Here is an 18,160-nt window from a genome sequence, read left to right as displayed (position 1 = left end):
AATGTTAAAAATCATCCAACGATGTCTAATCCCAGTATTTGATATGGATAGTGAGCCACAGGAAAATATACTAGAGTAACAAAGTTGGTGGATTTGCTAAACTGCAGATGAGCAAAAGTGTTTGAATTCATCTCTATAACCCGCAGATCTATACCACTATCACAGTTTCTCACATTCCATGCGTTACGTAGGTATGGGGGGATGTGTGTGCCCCACCCTTTTTCTCTTTTAATCTCTCATTCCCTCTCTTCTTCCTCTTTCAGCTTCTCTTCCACCTCTGCCCACTTCTAAACCACCCTCACACATATTTTTAATAACACATACTCACCACAGTCACATAAATCATTCCATTTTGTAAAGTTGGTTCTTGCCCGCTTTTAAACCTCCCTCACACACATTTTCCACAACACATACTCACCACAGTCACATAAGTCATTCCATTTTGTAAAGTTGATTCTACTCAGATGCAAAAAGACATGGCTATTAGAATAAACCAAGCCAAGTAAATATGCCCCTATTTTTCCTCCTACTCCATTTTAATCAGCCTGGATAATTTATATCTGTGCCATTTTAAATATGTTTTAAGCACTCTGGCTGTGGAATATCCTATATGGAATGTCTCATATTTTCTCTCTCTAAATTAAATGTGAAGAATAATAATTAATATACATATATTCCCTAAAGTGAGATTCATATGCCAAAAATGAATTCAAGAATGGAAATAAATCTCTCAATAAAAAGCAGCCAAAACTTACATATTTACCTAGAATATCTTAGACAAAGTTCCCAATTTTTTTTTCTCTTTATTGTAAGATGTAACCTATAATGTATGTTGCTTTATTAGGGTAAAAACCTCTCTAAAGGTGTTTCTTTAAGTTATTAACAGAGAAGGCAATGGCACCCCACTCCAGTACTCTTGCTTGGAAAATCCCATGGATGGAGGAGCCTGGTGGGCTGCAGTCCACAGGGTCTTGAAGAGTCGGACACAACTGAGCCACTTCACTTTCACTTTTCACTTTCATGCATTGGAGAAGGAAATGGCAACCCACTCCAGTGTTCTTGCCTGGAGAATCCCAGGGACAGGGGAGCCTGGTTGGCTCCCATCTATGGGGTCGCACAGAGTTGGACACGACTGAAGCGACTTAGCAGCAGCAGCAAGTTATTAACAAGAATTAGCTACCTATCTTTTGATGTAACATGCTGATTAACATAGAGCTGAAACATATTTGATGATATTAATAGATACTGTCAACTCCCCACTTTTTTCAATAAGTGATAAATCTACTTGTAAATCTTTTAGAGTCTCATTGCATCACCTGTATTGATATTTCAAAGATATTTCTAATGTCAAAATAGTTATTTATAAATAATTAAGATAGTGCAGAGAATAGCCTCTAAAGTATAAATACAGCTGATAGTAACTTGATTAAATTTTTCAGAGATTACCAATCACTTAAGTGTTTGACCTACTGCTATTTCAACCATTTATAGAGTAGGTCTAAACATAAGGTAATATCCAAAAATTGTTTTTAATCTAGAAGGGTGACCAGGGGTGGGGAGAAGTCCTAGGAGGCAGAATGTGTAAAGAACACTGTCTTCTACTCTATAGCACAGTTTTTCAGCCAGCTCAACACTCACTATATTGCATTTGGTTCTACTACTGCGCATAAAATGGAGTAGTTTTGTGAACATGCTTGCTGAAGGTATTTTTATGTTAAATTTCTTTTTATAAACTTCTAGGTTGAAATAAACCTAAAACGATATCCAACTCCTTATCCAGAGGATTTAAAGAATATGGTAAAATCTGTTCAAAATCTGGTGGGTAAACCAAGCCATGGAGTGCGTGTTGAAAATTCAAATCCAACTGCTAACACGGAGCAAACTGTGAAAGAAAAATATGAACACAAGTGGCCTGTAGCCCCAAAGGAGATTACAGTGGAGGTATTTCAAGGTTATTGGTAATTGCCAGTGTGGTTTGGATTTTTTGAAATTACTAAATGACATTTTTTTTAAACTGGGCAGATCTTCACTAAGTGCATTTTTTCCTAATATATAAATAAATCTGTCTACTCTTTTTAACTCTGAGGGTTGCATTTAATAAATGACACCTTCATGGTCTTAAACGTTAATACAGCTTTGAAAGTTCCAGTACACAGAAGGAATAGTTTACTCACCTGGCTAGTCCTGATCAGTAAGTTAAATCATTTTCATGATATTCCTTTGACTATCCCTAACTTTTATTGTATGAGTCATTAGAAAAGTATGAATGAAGTTTTTATTATTATTCTGCAGATCTTAGTAAAATTCTTGATCAGATTTAGGGCCAATTTTTAAAAATATTTTTGTGTTTGAGTTTCACCCTTTATAGAAAACACTACTATAAGCAGCAAAAAAGGGGCAATAACTTTGAAATTTAGCTTTATGGAATCTAATATGAAGCATAATTCCTATATTTTAGAATGAATTAGATATTCATCCTTATCAATTTGTGTGGTCTGAAAAGAATTCAACTACATTTATGCCACCTCTGTACTATCTCATCTACTCTTCAATTAATTTTATTATCATCTTTTTATCTTCATTAGAAACATAACTGATATGAGTATATCTAGAAATTCCTATACCTGCTGCTTAAATATCTAGGTTGACAAAACTCTTTTACAAATCTGCATTTCAAAGCATCAGTTTGTTGCACTGATTGAACACCAACTGTACATTTAGCACAGGGCTAAACACTGTGAGAGAAAGAAAAGAAATATAAAATGTATTAATAGTCCCCAAATAATTTAGAGACTAACCAGGTAAACTTAAGACAGATGAAGCAACTAGAGAACATACTATATAAAGTGTGATAACATGATTGGCTGTGTGATGAAGAGTATATTGTACTCTAAGAAACTGGAGACATACACCATCATTGCCAGTCACTTTAAAAGTTACATGAAGTGTTTAAGGTTGAATTCCATGTTCAAGAGTGGGTGACTCTTTTAAAGTCAAAAACAGAGGAAGGCATTCTAGGCAAAGAGAAAAAAAAAATGCGTAAGCAAAAATAAGCATGGTGTGCACATCTGCCAGTTGAAGTCTCAATACAAACCTGCCCCAGAAAAGAGGAATATATATAGCTGGATATCTAGGAAAGAACACTTAGTAAATATTCATTTTCACTACTTTTTATTTTGCCTATAAGAGCCATATTAATGTACTTTTTCATTTCTAAAATATTGCAGATATTTTATAATGAAGCAGCAGACTTTTATCTCTAAGATACTGCAATAATATAAAAAGGAGGAAAATTAACAGTGGGTACACAAAAGTACACATAAACTTTATATTTAGCTCTCCTGTCATCACATAACTGTAAGGTAATGATAAGCCGTAAGCTGAATAACTACACCAAAATACATAGATCCTAAAATTGCTTTATGCCTGGATGGGAGAGGTGAGGCAAGGAAAAGGTAGCTTTGATCATGAATTTAATGATAACCTGATAGTAGAGAAAAAATCTTAAAATTGTCCCACAAGGACTTCAAACTGAACAAACCCCCCAAAAAAATGTAATGTTTTCACTTCAGACTTACTTCTCCTCTGTATGTCTTGACGTCAGCTGGTACCATTATCTACCAGTTCACTCAAGCTAGACAATTGAGAGACATTTTGATTTCTTTTTCCTTCTTTCTCCCTTCTCTATACCCCTTCCAAACAATCACCAACGCCTATACATTTTCATGAGTGATTCTCCTAATACTCCTCAGGTCTTGAACTCTGTCCTACATTTCTGTAAAAACTGTCAATTTCTTGGCTTACTTTGTCCCAAGCTCCCTCATTGCCTTGCTTATGATCTTTACAAAACACAAGTCTAATCCTGCCCTCCTTAAAAAACACTACAGTGACTTGGTATTGGCTATCTGAACTTCCTAATTAGCTATAGTAGACAAGCTAAATAAGACTGAAGCTCAGCTTTCAGCTTCATATTTATTTCTGTGATTTGCCCCACTCTTTCTTAGTCTTCTTATTCTACAAGCCTTTTTCTCTTGAAATTTCATTGATATCAACATTTTCCTGAAATCAAGATTCTAGATCTTTCCTCAATTTTTAGACATCCTAGAATGAGAAGATATTGCTTTCTGTATCATCCTCCCTTTTCAAATTACCACACCCAAGTTAAGGGGCCATACTCCAGTACTCTTGCTTGGAGAATTCTATGGACAGGGGAGCCTGCTTGGGTTATAGTCCAGACACAAGTGAGCAATTAAGCACCCACACCCTCTATCTGTTCTACTTTCAGATATAATAAATACAAATAACCAAATGTCTAGCTGGTCAGTGTATATTATGCATTTTTATTTTAAATTTTGCCTGTGTATGCAATTTTTGAATCATCATTATTTAGATCATTCTGAGAATCCCAGGGTCGGGGGAGCCTGGTGGGCTGCCGTCTATGGGGTCACACAGAGTCGGACACAACTGAAGCGACTTAGCAGCAGCAGCAGCCGCCAAGAATGGCGGAAGAGGGTATCACACACTACGTGATATATTTATCCATGTTGTTAAATATGGAAAACCACGAAAAAAGCAAATAGAGGTAGGCAGAATCAGAAAACAGAAAGAAAAAACAAGGTAAAAGCAACAGAGAAAAAAGAAGGAAAGATATATCAATATAATTATTGATCACTTTCTATTTGCAACCCTATGTCAATAGTTTTAACCTAAATCTAGACTGAGACTATATGGCCAAGAAAGCCGTAAGAACAAAGAGGTCAGAGAGACATGAAGGTTCTCCTCTGCCCTGATTTCCCTTTATACATGCCTTGTGAAGATTGCATTTGTTTTCCCCCTAGCATCTTAGTCTGTTAGGACTGCTAAACAGAATACCATAAACTGGGTGACTTAGAAACAGTTTTTAAGGAGCCAGATTTTATTTATATATAAAAATCAAAGCCTAAGAGACTTTAAATTTCAAAGGCTCAAAAGTATCAGTGGTTAGTAAACTGTTATAGCCAAGAAATACCTAACAGTTCTATTTATTATTGTTAGGTCTGAACAACTTAGTAAATATGTATGCCCCATTTAGTGGTTATTTGAGAAACAGTACACAAAACCAACTCAATGGACGTGAGTTTGAGCAAACTCTGAGAGATAGTGAAGGACAGGCAAGCCTGGCGTGTTGTATGTAGTCCATGGGGTCACAAAGAGTCAGACATGACTTAGTTACTGAAAACACACATGAACTGAAAGAAAAAGTAAAGTTTTATTTCACTCTTAAATAACCAAAACTACTTACTAATGAAATGTGTGCACCTTTTAGACACCACCTACTGTCTCAAACCTTGGAATTATATAGGATACCACAATTCTAAATTCTGTTTCACATTGATTTTTGGGTGGCACTTGATTTTTTGATCACAGCAAGCAACAAATACCCAATTCACAAAGACTATTTATCAAAGAATATACAATCGAATTTTGAAATTGAGAGCTACCTAGGGTAGTAGACATAAAGAGAACTATTGTGCATAAATTAATATCACTACTTACTCATGAGAATAAACAAGCCACTTTCATACCTATAAAAATGAAAATTTAGTATTTTTGCATTTCTTAATGTTCTCCTGCTACCTAGTTAATTGAGAATAATAAATTGAATTCAGTTCATTTCCATTGCTCAGTCATTTCTGACTCTTTGCAACCCCATGGACAGGCTTCCTCATCCATCAGCAACTCCCAGAGTTTACTCAAACTCATGTCCATCAAGTCAGTGATGCCATCCAGCCATCTCATCCTCTGTCATCCCTTTCTCCTCCTGCCTTCAATCTTTGCCAGCATCAGGGTCTTTTCCAGTGAGTCAGCACTTCGCATCAGGTGGCCAAAGTATTGACATTTCAGCTTCAACATCAGTCTTTCCAATGAGTCTTCAGGACTGATCTCCTTTCGATGGACTGGTTGGATCTCCTTGCAGTCCAAGGGACTCTCAAGAGTCTTCTCCAACACCACAGTTGAAAAGCATCCATTCTTTGGCGCTCAGCTTTCTTTATAGTCCAGCTCTCACATCTATACATGACTACAGGAAAAACCATACATTTGACTAGACAGACCTTTGTCAGCAAAGTAATGTCTCTGCTTTTTAATATGCTATCTAGGTTGGTCATAGCTTTTCTTCCAAAGAGTAAGTGTCTTTTAATTTCATGGCTGCAGTCACCATCTGCAGTGATTTTGGAGCCCCCAAAAATAAAATCTCTCACTGTTCCCATTGTTTTCCTATCTATTTGCCATGAACTCATGGGACTGGATGCCATGATCTTAGTTTTTTGAATGTTGAGTTTTAAGCCAACTTTTTCAGTCTCATCTTTCACTTTCATCAAGAGGCTCTTTAGTTCTTCTTCACTTTCTGCCATAAGGGTGGTGTCATCTTCATATCTGAGATTATTGATATTTCTCCCAGCAATCTTGATTCCAGCTTGTGCTTCATCCAGCCCAGCATTTCTCATGCTGTACTCTGCATATAAGCTGAATAAGTAGAGTGACAAATATGCAGCCCTAACGTACTCCTTTCCATGTTTGGAACCAGTCTGTTGTTCCATGTCCAGTTCTAACTGTTGCTTCCTGACCTGCATAGATTTCTCAGGAGGCAGGTCAGGTGGTCTGGTATTCCCATCTCTTGCAGAATTTTCCACAGTTTATTGTGATCCACACAGTCAAATGCTCTAGGCATAGTCAATAAAGCAGAAGTAGATGTTTTTCTGGAACTCTCTTGCTTTTTGAATGATCCAATGGATGTTGCCAATTTGATCTCTGGTTCCTCTGCCTTTTCTAAATCCAGCTTGAACATCTGGAAGTTCATGGTTCATTTATTGTTGAATCCTGGCTTGGGGAATTTTGAGCTTTACTTTGCTAGCATGTGAGATGAATGCAATTGTGTGGTAGTTTGAACATTCTTTGGCATTGCCTTTCTTTTGGATTGGAATGAAAACTGACCTTTTCCAGTCCTGTGGCCACTGCTGAGTTTTCCAAATTTGCTACAGAAGTATAAAATCCATTGGTTTTTTTTAATGATTATTTGTCATAAAGTTATATTCTTATACCAGTGTTGTTCATTACACTCAGTGAGTGGATTTAGAGTGAAGATTTAGCAGGCTAGATTGATCATGAGAAAACCAGAAATCTTAGGAAGAAGGCATGACATAACCGAAGAAACTGAGATGATCACTTGGAAAACAGTAGGCATTGAGAGATTGGTGGTTAAAATAGGCCCAATTGTGCATTAACTTTGTTAATAATCCAAAAAAAATCTAGTTTGTCAGTGTATACTTTCCGTTTAGAACTCTAAAAGAGTTTACCCCTTAGAACTCTTACATGCTTCTATCTTATATATTATATATAATATTACTTATATATTACTTATCATAATTCAATCCTGTTTTATGAGTTATATATAACTCTGTAACTAGACTGTAAATCCCCACAGGGCATGGGTGACATTTTGTCTTTCTTTGGAAACTCTGCAGTTCTTTGCACAGTGTGAGACATATAAATAGCTTTCAAAAAATGTTTGAGGGATAAATGGACTCATTTAAATTAGAAAAACAAAACATGGTAGTGCTTACCTCAGAGGTACATATGATTCACTTCTCCTAGCATGCCACAGTGAACTAGATTCTAGAGTCCCATTATATCTGAGCCAAATAAAGATATTGCCTTCTTGGTTAACCAGTATTAAAATGTTTACTTTCCTTGTCCTGTATTATTATATCTCTCAGGATTCTTTTGTTCATCCAGCTAATGAAATGAGGATTGGGGAACTTCACCCTTCATTAGCTGAGACCCCTCTGTACCCACCCAAACTTGTTCTGCTAGGGAAGGACAAAAAAGGTAACATCGTGAACCTGATGTGGAAAATATGCCACAAATGCATGTGCATGATGAATCACCAGTTGTAAATTATGATACACCATAGTCTATAGAAATATTTTATAAATATGTATTTCTAACATTCATTGGTATGCTATTTTTCATACTTGCTGTTCTGTTTATACTTGTCAATGTTCATAGCATTATAATATTTTTCCCTTTACATTTCAGAATCAACTGATGAGTCTGAAGTTGACAAAACTCACTGTCTGAATAACAGTGTTTCCTCAGGCACTTACTCAGACTACTCACCTTCCCAGGCTTCCTCAGGATCCTCTAACACCCGGGTTAAAGTGGGGTCCTTGCAGACAACAGCTAAAGATGCAGTACATAATTCTTTGTGGGGTAACAGGTGTGTTTAGAATTCCCTCTTTTCTGTCCCCAAATGCTTATTTTCAGCAACTTTTTAAAAAATGGAATCTTCCTAATTTGGGAATTGTGTTCAGCACATGAGTGGCATAGAAGACCTAAGGGGCAGGTAAGCAAATGTAGTCCCCCTGGGATTTCCAAGAGTGGATGAATCCATTTTGTGAAGCAAAACCATTGTTTACGGGAGAGATGGTAAGAGATTAGCAGATTAAGAGGATAGAACCAAAAATAATTAATCAAAAGTTGTGTTTGCATCATTACATAATTGTGACACATTTGGGCATTCACCATCCAAAATGGTGTTAAAAACTAGAGTAAAATGCATGGAAAGCACTAAGTGCCAAGTACGAAGTGAATACTCAATACATTTTTCATCAGCCTCTTCATCATCATCATTTTATCACCACATGGGAAAGTTAGAATGTAAGTAAAAGTATTAAATCTTTCCAAATGCCTTCTACTCTATATTACTTTCATTTTTACAGATATTTTAAGATCAAAAGCCATAGAGGGCAATAAAGTGACTCAGAGAAGTAGCATTTTCCCAGTTCTGATTCCTTTGTTTTATAGCTTGTTGCTATATTTCACACTACAAATAGAAAATAAAAATTGTCATATAACATAGATAATCAGTGACTTCCACGCAGATTTTACTGATAATATCAGTACCATTTGCAATATATTCTTTGGTAATTAATGAATGACAATTTCTACTCTTGATGCCCATGATAAAAATTTAACTCCATTTATAAATTTATTATTTGTCATACAAGTTGAGACTGATTTAGGTACTTTTGGAAAATGCCTTCTAAATGTACTTCTTTTTTTTTTTTTCAGTTAGTGAAAGCACTTAAAAGGCTGTAATAAAAGATATGTAATTTGATATGATTAGTATGCAAATGGTTTAAAATAAATTTAGAAAAATGGGCATCATCTAAAGATACTGTGGTCACTGGAATAAACATACCAATGACCAAAATTCATAATTTAATTTACCTTCTAGAAAAAGATTGAATGCATTCACTGTACAAAGGATTTAATATCTTCCAGTACCTGCCCCTCAAATATATTATTTGAAGACATTGAATTTTTTGATATACCAGAAATTGATAAGAAAGGTACCCTCAACCAATAGTTTGGAAGTGTACTGAATCAGAAATTCCAGAGATGGAGGCCAAGAATCAGATAGTTCTAATTATCAGACAGGTTTCAGGACCATTACTGAAACTCTCTGTATTTCTTCATTCACTCGTTTATTCATTCATTCCTTCATCTGACAAATATGTACTTAAAGTACCTACTATGTGCCAAGCACTATGTTAGGCACGAAGAGGAAAAAAACCTCTGCCCTCATGAGTTTACATCCTGCAGAGGACACAAGGCAATGTGCAATAAATACAATAGGTAAGTAAACTATATGTACTGGAAGGTGGTAACTGAGAAGAAATAAAAGTTAGATCAGGGTAAAGGGGTGAATTTTTTGGACGTGAAATAATAATGCTATTCTTAATCACATGTGAAGTGTGGCTGAATGATCAGTTGAACAAAGGATGCTGGTATTCTTGCCTGCTTGTTCTCTTTCTGGCAAAGACTCGTTCTTCCTCATTTTCATGTTTCTTCTTCCCATTGTGTTCACAGGATTGCACAGTCTTTCCCACAGCCTCTTGATGCAAAGCCATTACTCAGCCAGCGGGAGGCTGTCCCCACAGGGAACCTACCACAGCGTCCTGACCGGCTGCCAATAAGTGACGCATTCACAGACAACTGGACCGATGGCTCCCATTATGATAACACGGGGTTCGTTGCCGAGGAGACCACAGGCGAGAATGCCAACAATAATCCCCTCCTGAGTTCGAAAGCTAGAAGCACATCTTCTCATGGACGCAGGCCTTTGATTAGGCAGGATAGGATTGTTGGTGTTCCCCTGGAACTTGAGCAGTCTACACACAGACACACACCAGAAACAGAAGTGCCTCCTTCCAATCCTTGGCAGAATTGGACCAGAACCCCTAGTCCTTTTGAAGACAGGACTGCTTTCCCTTCCAAATTAGAGACAACCCCTACCACCAGCCCATTGCCTGAAAGGAAAGAACATATAAAAGAATCTACTGAAATACCTAGTCCTTTTTCTCCAGGAGTACCATGGGAGTATCACGATTCTAATCCCAACAGGAGTCTCAGTAATGTCTTTTCTCAAATCCACTGCCGCCCAGACTCTTCTAAAGGTGTTATTTCGATTAGCAAAAGCACAGAGAGGCTTTCCCCACTAATGAAAGATATCAAGTCCAATAAATTCAAAAAGTCACAGAGTATTGATGAGATTGACATTGGTACATACAAGGTTTATAATATACCATTAGAAAACTATGCTACTGGGAGTGATCACTTAGGAAGTCATGAACGCCCTGACAAAATGTTGGGACCAGAGCACGGTATGTCCAGTATGTCTCGAAGCCAGTCAGTCCCAATGCTGGATGATGAGATGCTCACCTACGGAAGCAGTAAAGGGCCTCAACAACAGAAAGCATCCATGACCAAAAAAGTCTATCAGTTTGACCAAAGCTTCAATCCCCAAGGAGCGGTGGAAGTTAAAGCGGAAAAGAGGATACCGCCCCCTTTTCAACACAATTCTGAGTATGTGCAACAACCCGGGAAAAACATCGCCAAGGATTTGGTTAGTCCTCGAGCTTACCGAGGATACCCACCAGTGGAGCAAATGTTTTCATTTTCTCAGCCATCTGTTAATGAAGATGCTGTGGTCAACGCCCAGTTTGCAAGTCAAGGCGCCAGGGCAGGCTTCTTGAGAAGAGCTGACTCCCTGGCGAGCTCTACAGAAATGGCCATGTTTAGAAGGGTCAGTGAACCTCATGAGCTAACTCCGAGTGATAGGTATGGCCGACCTCCATATAGGGGTGGTCTGGATCGCCAAAGCAGCGTTTCAGTGACTGAGTCCCAGTTCCTGAAAAGGAATGGCAGGTATGAAGATGAACACCCTTCATATCAAGAAGTGAAAGCTCAGGCGGGAAGTTTTCCAGTTAAAAACCTTACCCAAAGGAGGCCATTGTCTGCAAGAAGCTACAGTACAGAGAGTTACGGTGCCTCCCAAACCAGGCCAGTTTCAGCTAGGCCTACTATGGCAGCTCTTTTGGAAAAAATACCATCTGACTATAACTTGGGTAACTATGGTGACAAGCCATCAGATAACAGTGATATAAAGACGAGGCCCACTCCTGTCAAGGGAGAGGAGAGCTGTGGTAAAATGCCTGCAGACTGGAGACAACAGCTGCTTAGACATATAGAAGCTAGAAGGTTAGACAGGGTATGTTTGGCATTTCTCTGTAAGAATATCCCTCCTGCCTTTAGTTTTACTTTATTGGCATTTCTGAGCACATGTAGTGAAGCATGAACTACATGAATGAATAGATGATGAGCATTTTATTTATCTTTATATGTGGGGAAATTGATCATAATAGTTTTTCGTGGATACTATTTAATGCTCTTCGAGAGTTCATAACTTGTAGGCCAATTATTTATCAAAACTATCCTAAAAGTGGTTAGTGAGAAAGAATTCAAATCTATTATATGGGATGGTGCTTCAATTGCTTTCTAGCCACGAAGGCAAAATGCCTCTCCTAGGACGTGAAACTGTTCTCTAGTGACCTAGAGAAAATTATTTTTATTGAATCTATAAAAAGTGAGTATTCTGCTCCTTTCTGCACAGATTCACATATACTGAAGTCAGACCTAATTTGTTTATAAAATCCACATATAGTTACTGCTATGGGACTCCTAAAGTTGTTACTTCTAATGAGCAATAATCTTACCAGCAAGAAACAGAAAAATAAAATAAGCAGAGATTGAATGCCCTCCCACACATTACTTTGTTTAATGAAAGTCCTGCCATTTAGAATGTTGGTTTTCATATAGAAAGAAATGTTTAAATTCTCATCATACTACAGACAACAAAAATAGATGATGTCTTTATGAAGACTATAAACATACAAATTAGTGTGTGTATATTGCAGCAAAAAAGAGGAAAATAACCCCAATTCAGGTAAAATTGAATCACAATAAATCATAGAATGCATAGTAATTGAAGAGAGTAAAAAAAAATTCTATAAGGCCTGAATTATATTCTTGTTGCTGTTTATATCTCTCTAAGAGAAATCTGGTATTTCATTTTCTAGAACTATGATCAATTGACCGTCACCACTGGGTGTACTTTGTAGCTTTGGTGTAGAGGGCTCTGTGTACTCTGCATTGACCTTAGAATCTTAAAACTCTAGTTTGTGAAAATAGGGCTTTTGTTCTGATTTTCTAGGTTTCAATGCTCAGTGTAAATTGGGGATCTGGGTAATAATATACCATTAGACTGTTTCACTCAGTAGTTTTAGTTAAAACTATTAAAAGCATAGGTCATTGCATTTATTATATATTTTCTTAATGGTGAATTTTATGTTTTCAGGTGTACTCTTTTAAAATAATTATATTGTTTGTAGGTCGTGTCTACATGACAAGAAAAACAATTATTAATAGGAAAAGAGTGAACTAATAAATGTGGGTGTGGGTGTTAGTTTCTCAATGTGGAAACTGGTTCTGCCTTGCAAAATATTTCATCAGAATGTCTGTTTCAAATAGGTGTGCTCAGTCCCGTTGAAGGGAGCCTCATCAAAGCTTCATGACTGGGTGTCGGTGGGAGACACCTGGTCGGTTGTCACCATGCCTTACTTCAAGTTTTACCCTCCATGTAGACAGATAACTTGGAGGGTGAAAATATTTGGGGCCAAATAAAAGAGTACAGTTTGGGAACTCTGGCCTTGTGTAGACACGACCATACATAACAGGGTAAGATGAACTAGCGGAGAAAGGTTATCAGAAGCTTTTTGGAGCATATATACAATGACTAGTAAATTGAGGCAACAAAGGAGTGAATGAAAACAATGAAAAAAAAAGACAAAATTTTAAGCATTTGGTACTATCATTTATTTACTAGTTTCCCAGATAAATGTTTCATTTCCCTTGATCAGAGCTGCTGAAAAGTAGGCGTCTCCCCTAGTTGGAGCAGGAATTCGGAGGGAGGAAAGTAGGGCTGAAGAAGGGGGATTTAGATCAGCAGAATTCTAGAGACCCCGCCCATCCCAGATGCAGATAACTAAAAGTAAATTTGTATGTATTTTCCCTTGTTGTGACAATGCCTCCCTTTTTAATTAGTCTTCACATATCCCCTGTCTGTTTATAATTTCCTCAGTTTGTCTTTCATTTTTCAGAGCAATTCAGTGTATGTTCAATAGCTTCTCATTTAATTCAAAGAAAGTAAATTACCTTAGAATACTGCTTCAATCCATCAAATCCTGAAAGCTCTTACTCCTTTCTCTGAGTAACTTCTTCCCTCTCTCAATCAAGTTGCCGAGTTATTCAGGTTGTATCTTACTTAAAACTTACATACAACATAAATTCAGGGTACTGAAGCACAGACTTATTTTGTAAAAATACTTCTGTATTATGGTATTTAACATTCTGCCCAAAGTGAGATTGCACCAGGCACAGCTTGCTTCCTTCCCAGTAAAATTTAGTTGAGTGATTTGAACTCTGGGAATCAAACAGTTACACTGGAAACTACGAGATCTTTGTCCATTCCTTATAAAAGAGAACCGCCTAGAATCTTGGACCTTGGATAAGCTTAACAGCTCTACATAATGTTGGTTAAATACCTTGCTTGGTGTTGACCTTGGAGAGGCAGCTCTGAGTACTGCCATAGATTAAAGGTGCTTGTTTTCTCCTTTGGTTTCATCTCAAGGCTCATGCTTCCACTACAGAACCCCACTTGACTGAGAGATAGTAAAACATGAACCCATATGTCTAAGACTGCTACTCTTCCATAGCTGCTGAGAAAGCACTAGACTGAAGTCATTTTAAACCTTAAGGAATCCTTCACGTGCTAGCTTGAAAGGTTCAATGTCCTTCTCAACTTTGGCATGGTGACAATGAAAAAAATTCTCTGAATGAAATAATCAGGGATCCATAACAAATATGATTGGTTGACAGCACACCATCAGTTGACAAAATTCTGATCCTAAAAATCATTTCTTTGCAAATAATGCAATAATAACTGTCAGAATAATAACTGTCTCCTGCTAATATTCAATAATATTTGGTTTTTAAAAGTGTACTAATTTCTATAGATTTTTTAAAATTAATTAAAAGGGCCAAATGCTGTCAGTTATTGTATTTTCATGATAGGTGGGAAGTAGAGATTATACTGATAAAAACCATCTGATGACAAGATATGCAAAATGACTTAATTTTTAAATTCTGTAGGAAAAAACTGAACCACTTGGAATAACTTCAGACGTACTTACTGAAGGGTAGCCACAGTGCAGATATCACTAGAATATTCTATAAATATTTAGGTATATCAGATAAATAGCGTTAATAATTCAAGCATAGTTCCTTTAGTTTCATTATGAAATTTCATCAGTTTAAAATGTAATTTTTAAGAAACAACAAAAGAGAATATTTAGATTCACATACAAAATGAGTAGTTTAACTAAATTAATAAATTCAATCATCCACTGGTCAGATTGAATGACTTTTTGACCAGCTCTTTTTCTGAGTGCCATAATTATGCCTGTAAGACAGAAAAAAAAAATAAAACAACTGATTTTCACTTTAACTTCGCAGGGCATTAGTTTTAAGGCAGAATTAGAAGCTAGTATTTGTCTTTTGTGTCTGCTAATCTCACAATGTGAAAGAGACCATGAGATTTGCAGCTGACAAAATTTAAGACCTCACTGTTTGAAATTTTTGAATTAATAGATCACTACTGATAAACATTTGTCCAGAGTCACTACAATCATGATATATAAAAGATAGGTTCTATGCCTATGAGACAGCAACAAATGTAAAACAGAATGTTATCTTTGCTTTTTGTGTTTTCTGTAGTTTTGGATGGTACTCATTATGTTCATAACTAACACTGTTTACTGTATGCTTCTGTCTGATCAAGTGCATGTTTAAAAAAGAAAGTTACCGTTTGCCTGCATAAAGTTAAATGTTATAAATTTAAACATGTTCATGTAATAATCAGTTTGTTGAGCATGTGTTCACATCCTGTCACATGATTATTTCCTCTACTCAGAATGCTGCTTACAAACACAACACAGTTAACCTTGGCATGCTGCCCTATGGAGGTATTTCAGCAATGCATGCAGGCAGAAGCATGACTTTAAACTTGCAGACTAAGTCTAAATTTGATCTACAAGAACTACCTCTTCAGAAAGTAAGTATGGACTGCCCTACATGTGTCAGCATACCAAAGCCAGTTAATGTTGTTTGTTCACGTAATGTGTTTAGGCTGTATGTACAATCCTGCTTACAGACTCTCAGGAGTCCAAAAAGCATAAGGGCAAATACTGTAGAGCCCACGCTCTTAGCTGCTCAATGAATATTGATAGCTAGACTGATGATTATCAGGTTCCTACTCAACAGCTTTGCTTTTTGGATTGAGCAGGTACATGGCTTCTTGTGTTGCTTTAAGATTCATTTTTCTTATTATTCATTTTCTTTTTCTTTTATTCTTTGCTTTTCTTTCTTTCGTGTGTGTGTATATGTATATATACACATGTTGACATTTTTTTTTACTTTTTGGAGACAGTCCTATACTCTCTTACTGATGCATTCTGAGAACAGAAAGAAAAATTATGATTGGATTTTAGTTGGAACAGTCCTAGAGCCCTATGTTAGAATGACAATTAAGTCATTAGCACTTCTAAAAGCTTCATTAGCCCATTTTTGGGGAAACAAATTTGTGGCTTAACTAGCAAATTTTTACTCATCCTAGGTTAATGGGAAAGTAGCAAGTTGACATGGTTTTAAATGAAAACGTAGACTCCTTTGAAAAGGCGTATACGATAAGAGAAAATATTTCCATTGTCCAAGGACCATTTCTGCTTGTTTTATTCAGGCAAAACAGAAAATGTCCATTATACCTGTTTAAATTGACTAATGCAATCTGTCTTAATTGCATTTCAATGGAGACTAATGAGTCATTTTCGCACAATTATGCCATTATGACTATATTTTAATGTAGTCATTAACCTAGTAAGTTTTTATTAAAAAAAAAAAAAAGAAACGCCAAAGTAAGGATAGTAGAATGATGGGAGCCTCCAAACCCTCTTCTCTTAATTAATGAACATATGAAACAAACTACCCTCCCAGCAAAATGAATGTCATAAGGCCTCAAACTCATATTTTATTGTCAAATTAGTCTTAATAACAGTCCCTAACTCTGGATACTTTGCTTCCTACTCTGAAGAGTAATAAAATCATCAAGACATTTCTATTCATAGCTTTTTTTTTTTTAATCACCCATGATCACTTAAAAAAAAACTGACTTAATTGAGAATTTCTGTAAGTTATTTTCTCTGTCCTCAGTCTCCTGTTGCAGAGCCAGTATTGTATGCAAAAGTCTCTCCAGGAAGAAAAATGCCTGATCTGTGGCCAGTGCCTATGTCAGTGACAGAACACTCGCTCTCTGAGAAATTTCAAAGTGGTAACTTGAGGTCACTGAACTCAAAATTGAGACTGAGTGTTGTTGGCTCCAGCACACTACTATCAGTAAGACCCTTTTCCCTGGAGTCTCTCCTTTAATGGAGCCTGTTCTTAATGTCTTCTTAGATGCTCAGGGCTCATCCTCTGCCCTAAAAATAAACCAATGTTCATGAGAGCCTTGAAACTCATTTGCACTAAGGAACAGATGAGCTATCACCAACTTAAACAGACAACTTTCCTGGAGGGCTTGTCATTTAAATAGAAATCAAACCCTTAAGTCACAATGATAGAATTTCAGAATGCAAAGAGCAAATTAGAAGGTCTTGGTATGAAAGAAGCTATTGCTTGAACTCCTTGAAATTATTGTATGGACAGCCCCTAATTTTACTTAGTTTTATTGCCCTGTTTTCTTGTCAATCTATAGAATAATATACACATATTCAGTGCCTGAAAGGGCTTCCCTTGTGGCTCAGCTGGCAAAGAATCCGCCAGCAATGCGGGAGACTTGAGTTTGATCCCTGGATTGGGAAAGATCCCCTGGAGAAGAGCAAGACTACCCACTCCGGTATTCTGGCCTGGAGAATTCCACAGACTGTATAGTCCATAGGGTCACAAAGAGTCGGACGTGACTGAATGACTTTCATTTCAGTGCCTGAAAAATGGTAATATACTTGAAGCACTGTTTCTCATTGTGTACATTATTCTCCAGATATAAATTAAATAGCTCTTTGCTGCTGTATTAATTTTATGATGTTGTTTGGGGTACCCTATAGAATGGATTCATTAACTATTCTTGTTGTTCAGTTGCTCAGTTGTATCTGACTCTTTGCAAACCCATGGACTGCAGCACACCAGGCCTCCCTGTCCTTCACCATCTCCCAGAGTTTGTTCAAACTCATGTCTATAGAATCAGTGATGCCATCCAACCATCTCATCCTCTGTCATTCCCTTCTCCTCCTGCCTTCAATCTTTCCCAGCACCAGGTTCTTTTCAAATGAATTGGCTCTTTGTATCAGGTGGCTGAGGTATTAGAGCTTCAGTTTCAGCATCAGTCCCTCCAATCAATATTCAGGGTTGATTTCCTTTAGGATAGAGTGGTTTGATCTCCTTGCAGTGCAAGCGACTATCAAGAGTCTTCTCCAGTCCAAAAGCATCAATTCTTCAGCACTCAGCATTCTTTATGGTCCAACTCTCACATTGGAAAAACAATAGCTTTGATTATACGGACTTTTGTCAGCAACATGATGTCTCTTCTTTTTAATATGCTGTCTAGGTTCATCATAGCTTTTCCTCCAAGGAAAAACGTCTTTTACTTTCATGGCTGCAGTCACTGTCC

The 18,160-nt window shown here is 36.9% G+C and overlaps 1 protein-coding gene across 2 annotated transcripts in view; it reads left to right on the top strand.

Moving 5' to 3' along the window:
- Positions 1–18,160, top strand: part of LRRC7 (leucine rich repeat containing 7) — a 613,767-nt gene that overhangs the window by 498,324 nt on the left and 97,283 nt on the right. The window contains exons 16-20 of one of the 2 annotated variants that reach the window (NM_001192108.2): positions 1,741–1,941; positions 7,755–7,866; positions 8,077–8,257; positions 9,913–11,593; positions 15,413–15,553. In NM_001192108.2, the coding sequence (NP_001179037.2) occupies positions 1,741–1,941; positions 7,755–7,866; positions 8,077–8,257; positions 9,913–11,593; positions 15,413–15,553 (2,316 nt within the window). The remainder of the gene's footprint in view (positions 1–1,740; positions 1,942–7,754; positions 7,867–8,076; positions 8,258–9,912; positions 11,594–15,412; positions 15,554–18,160) is intronic. The other variant, XM_059884769.1, reaches the window with a different exon arrangement.

This window comes from Bos taurus, chromosome 3 (assembly GCF_002263795.3).
Source record: "Bos taurus isolate L1 Dominette 01449 registration number 42190680 breed Hereford chromosome 3, ARS-UCD2.0, whole genome shotgun sequence".
NCBI lineage: Eukaryota > Metazoa > Chordata > Mammalia > Artiodactyla > Bovidae > Bos > Bos taurus.
This window is presented reverse-complemented; position numbering and strand designations above follow the sequence as displayed.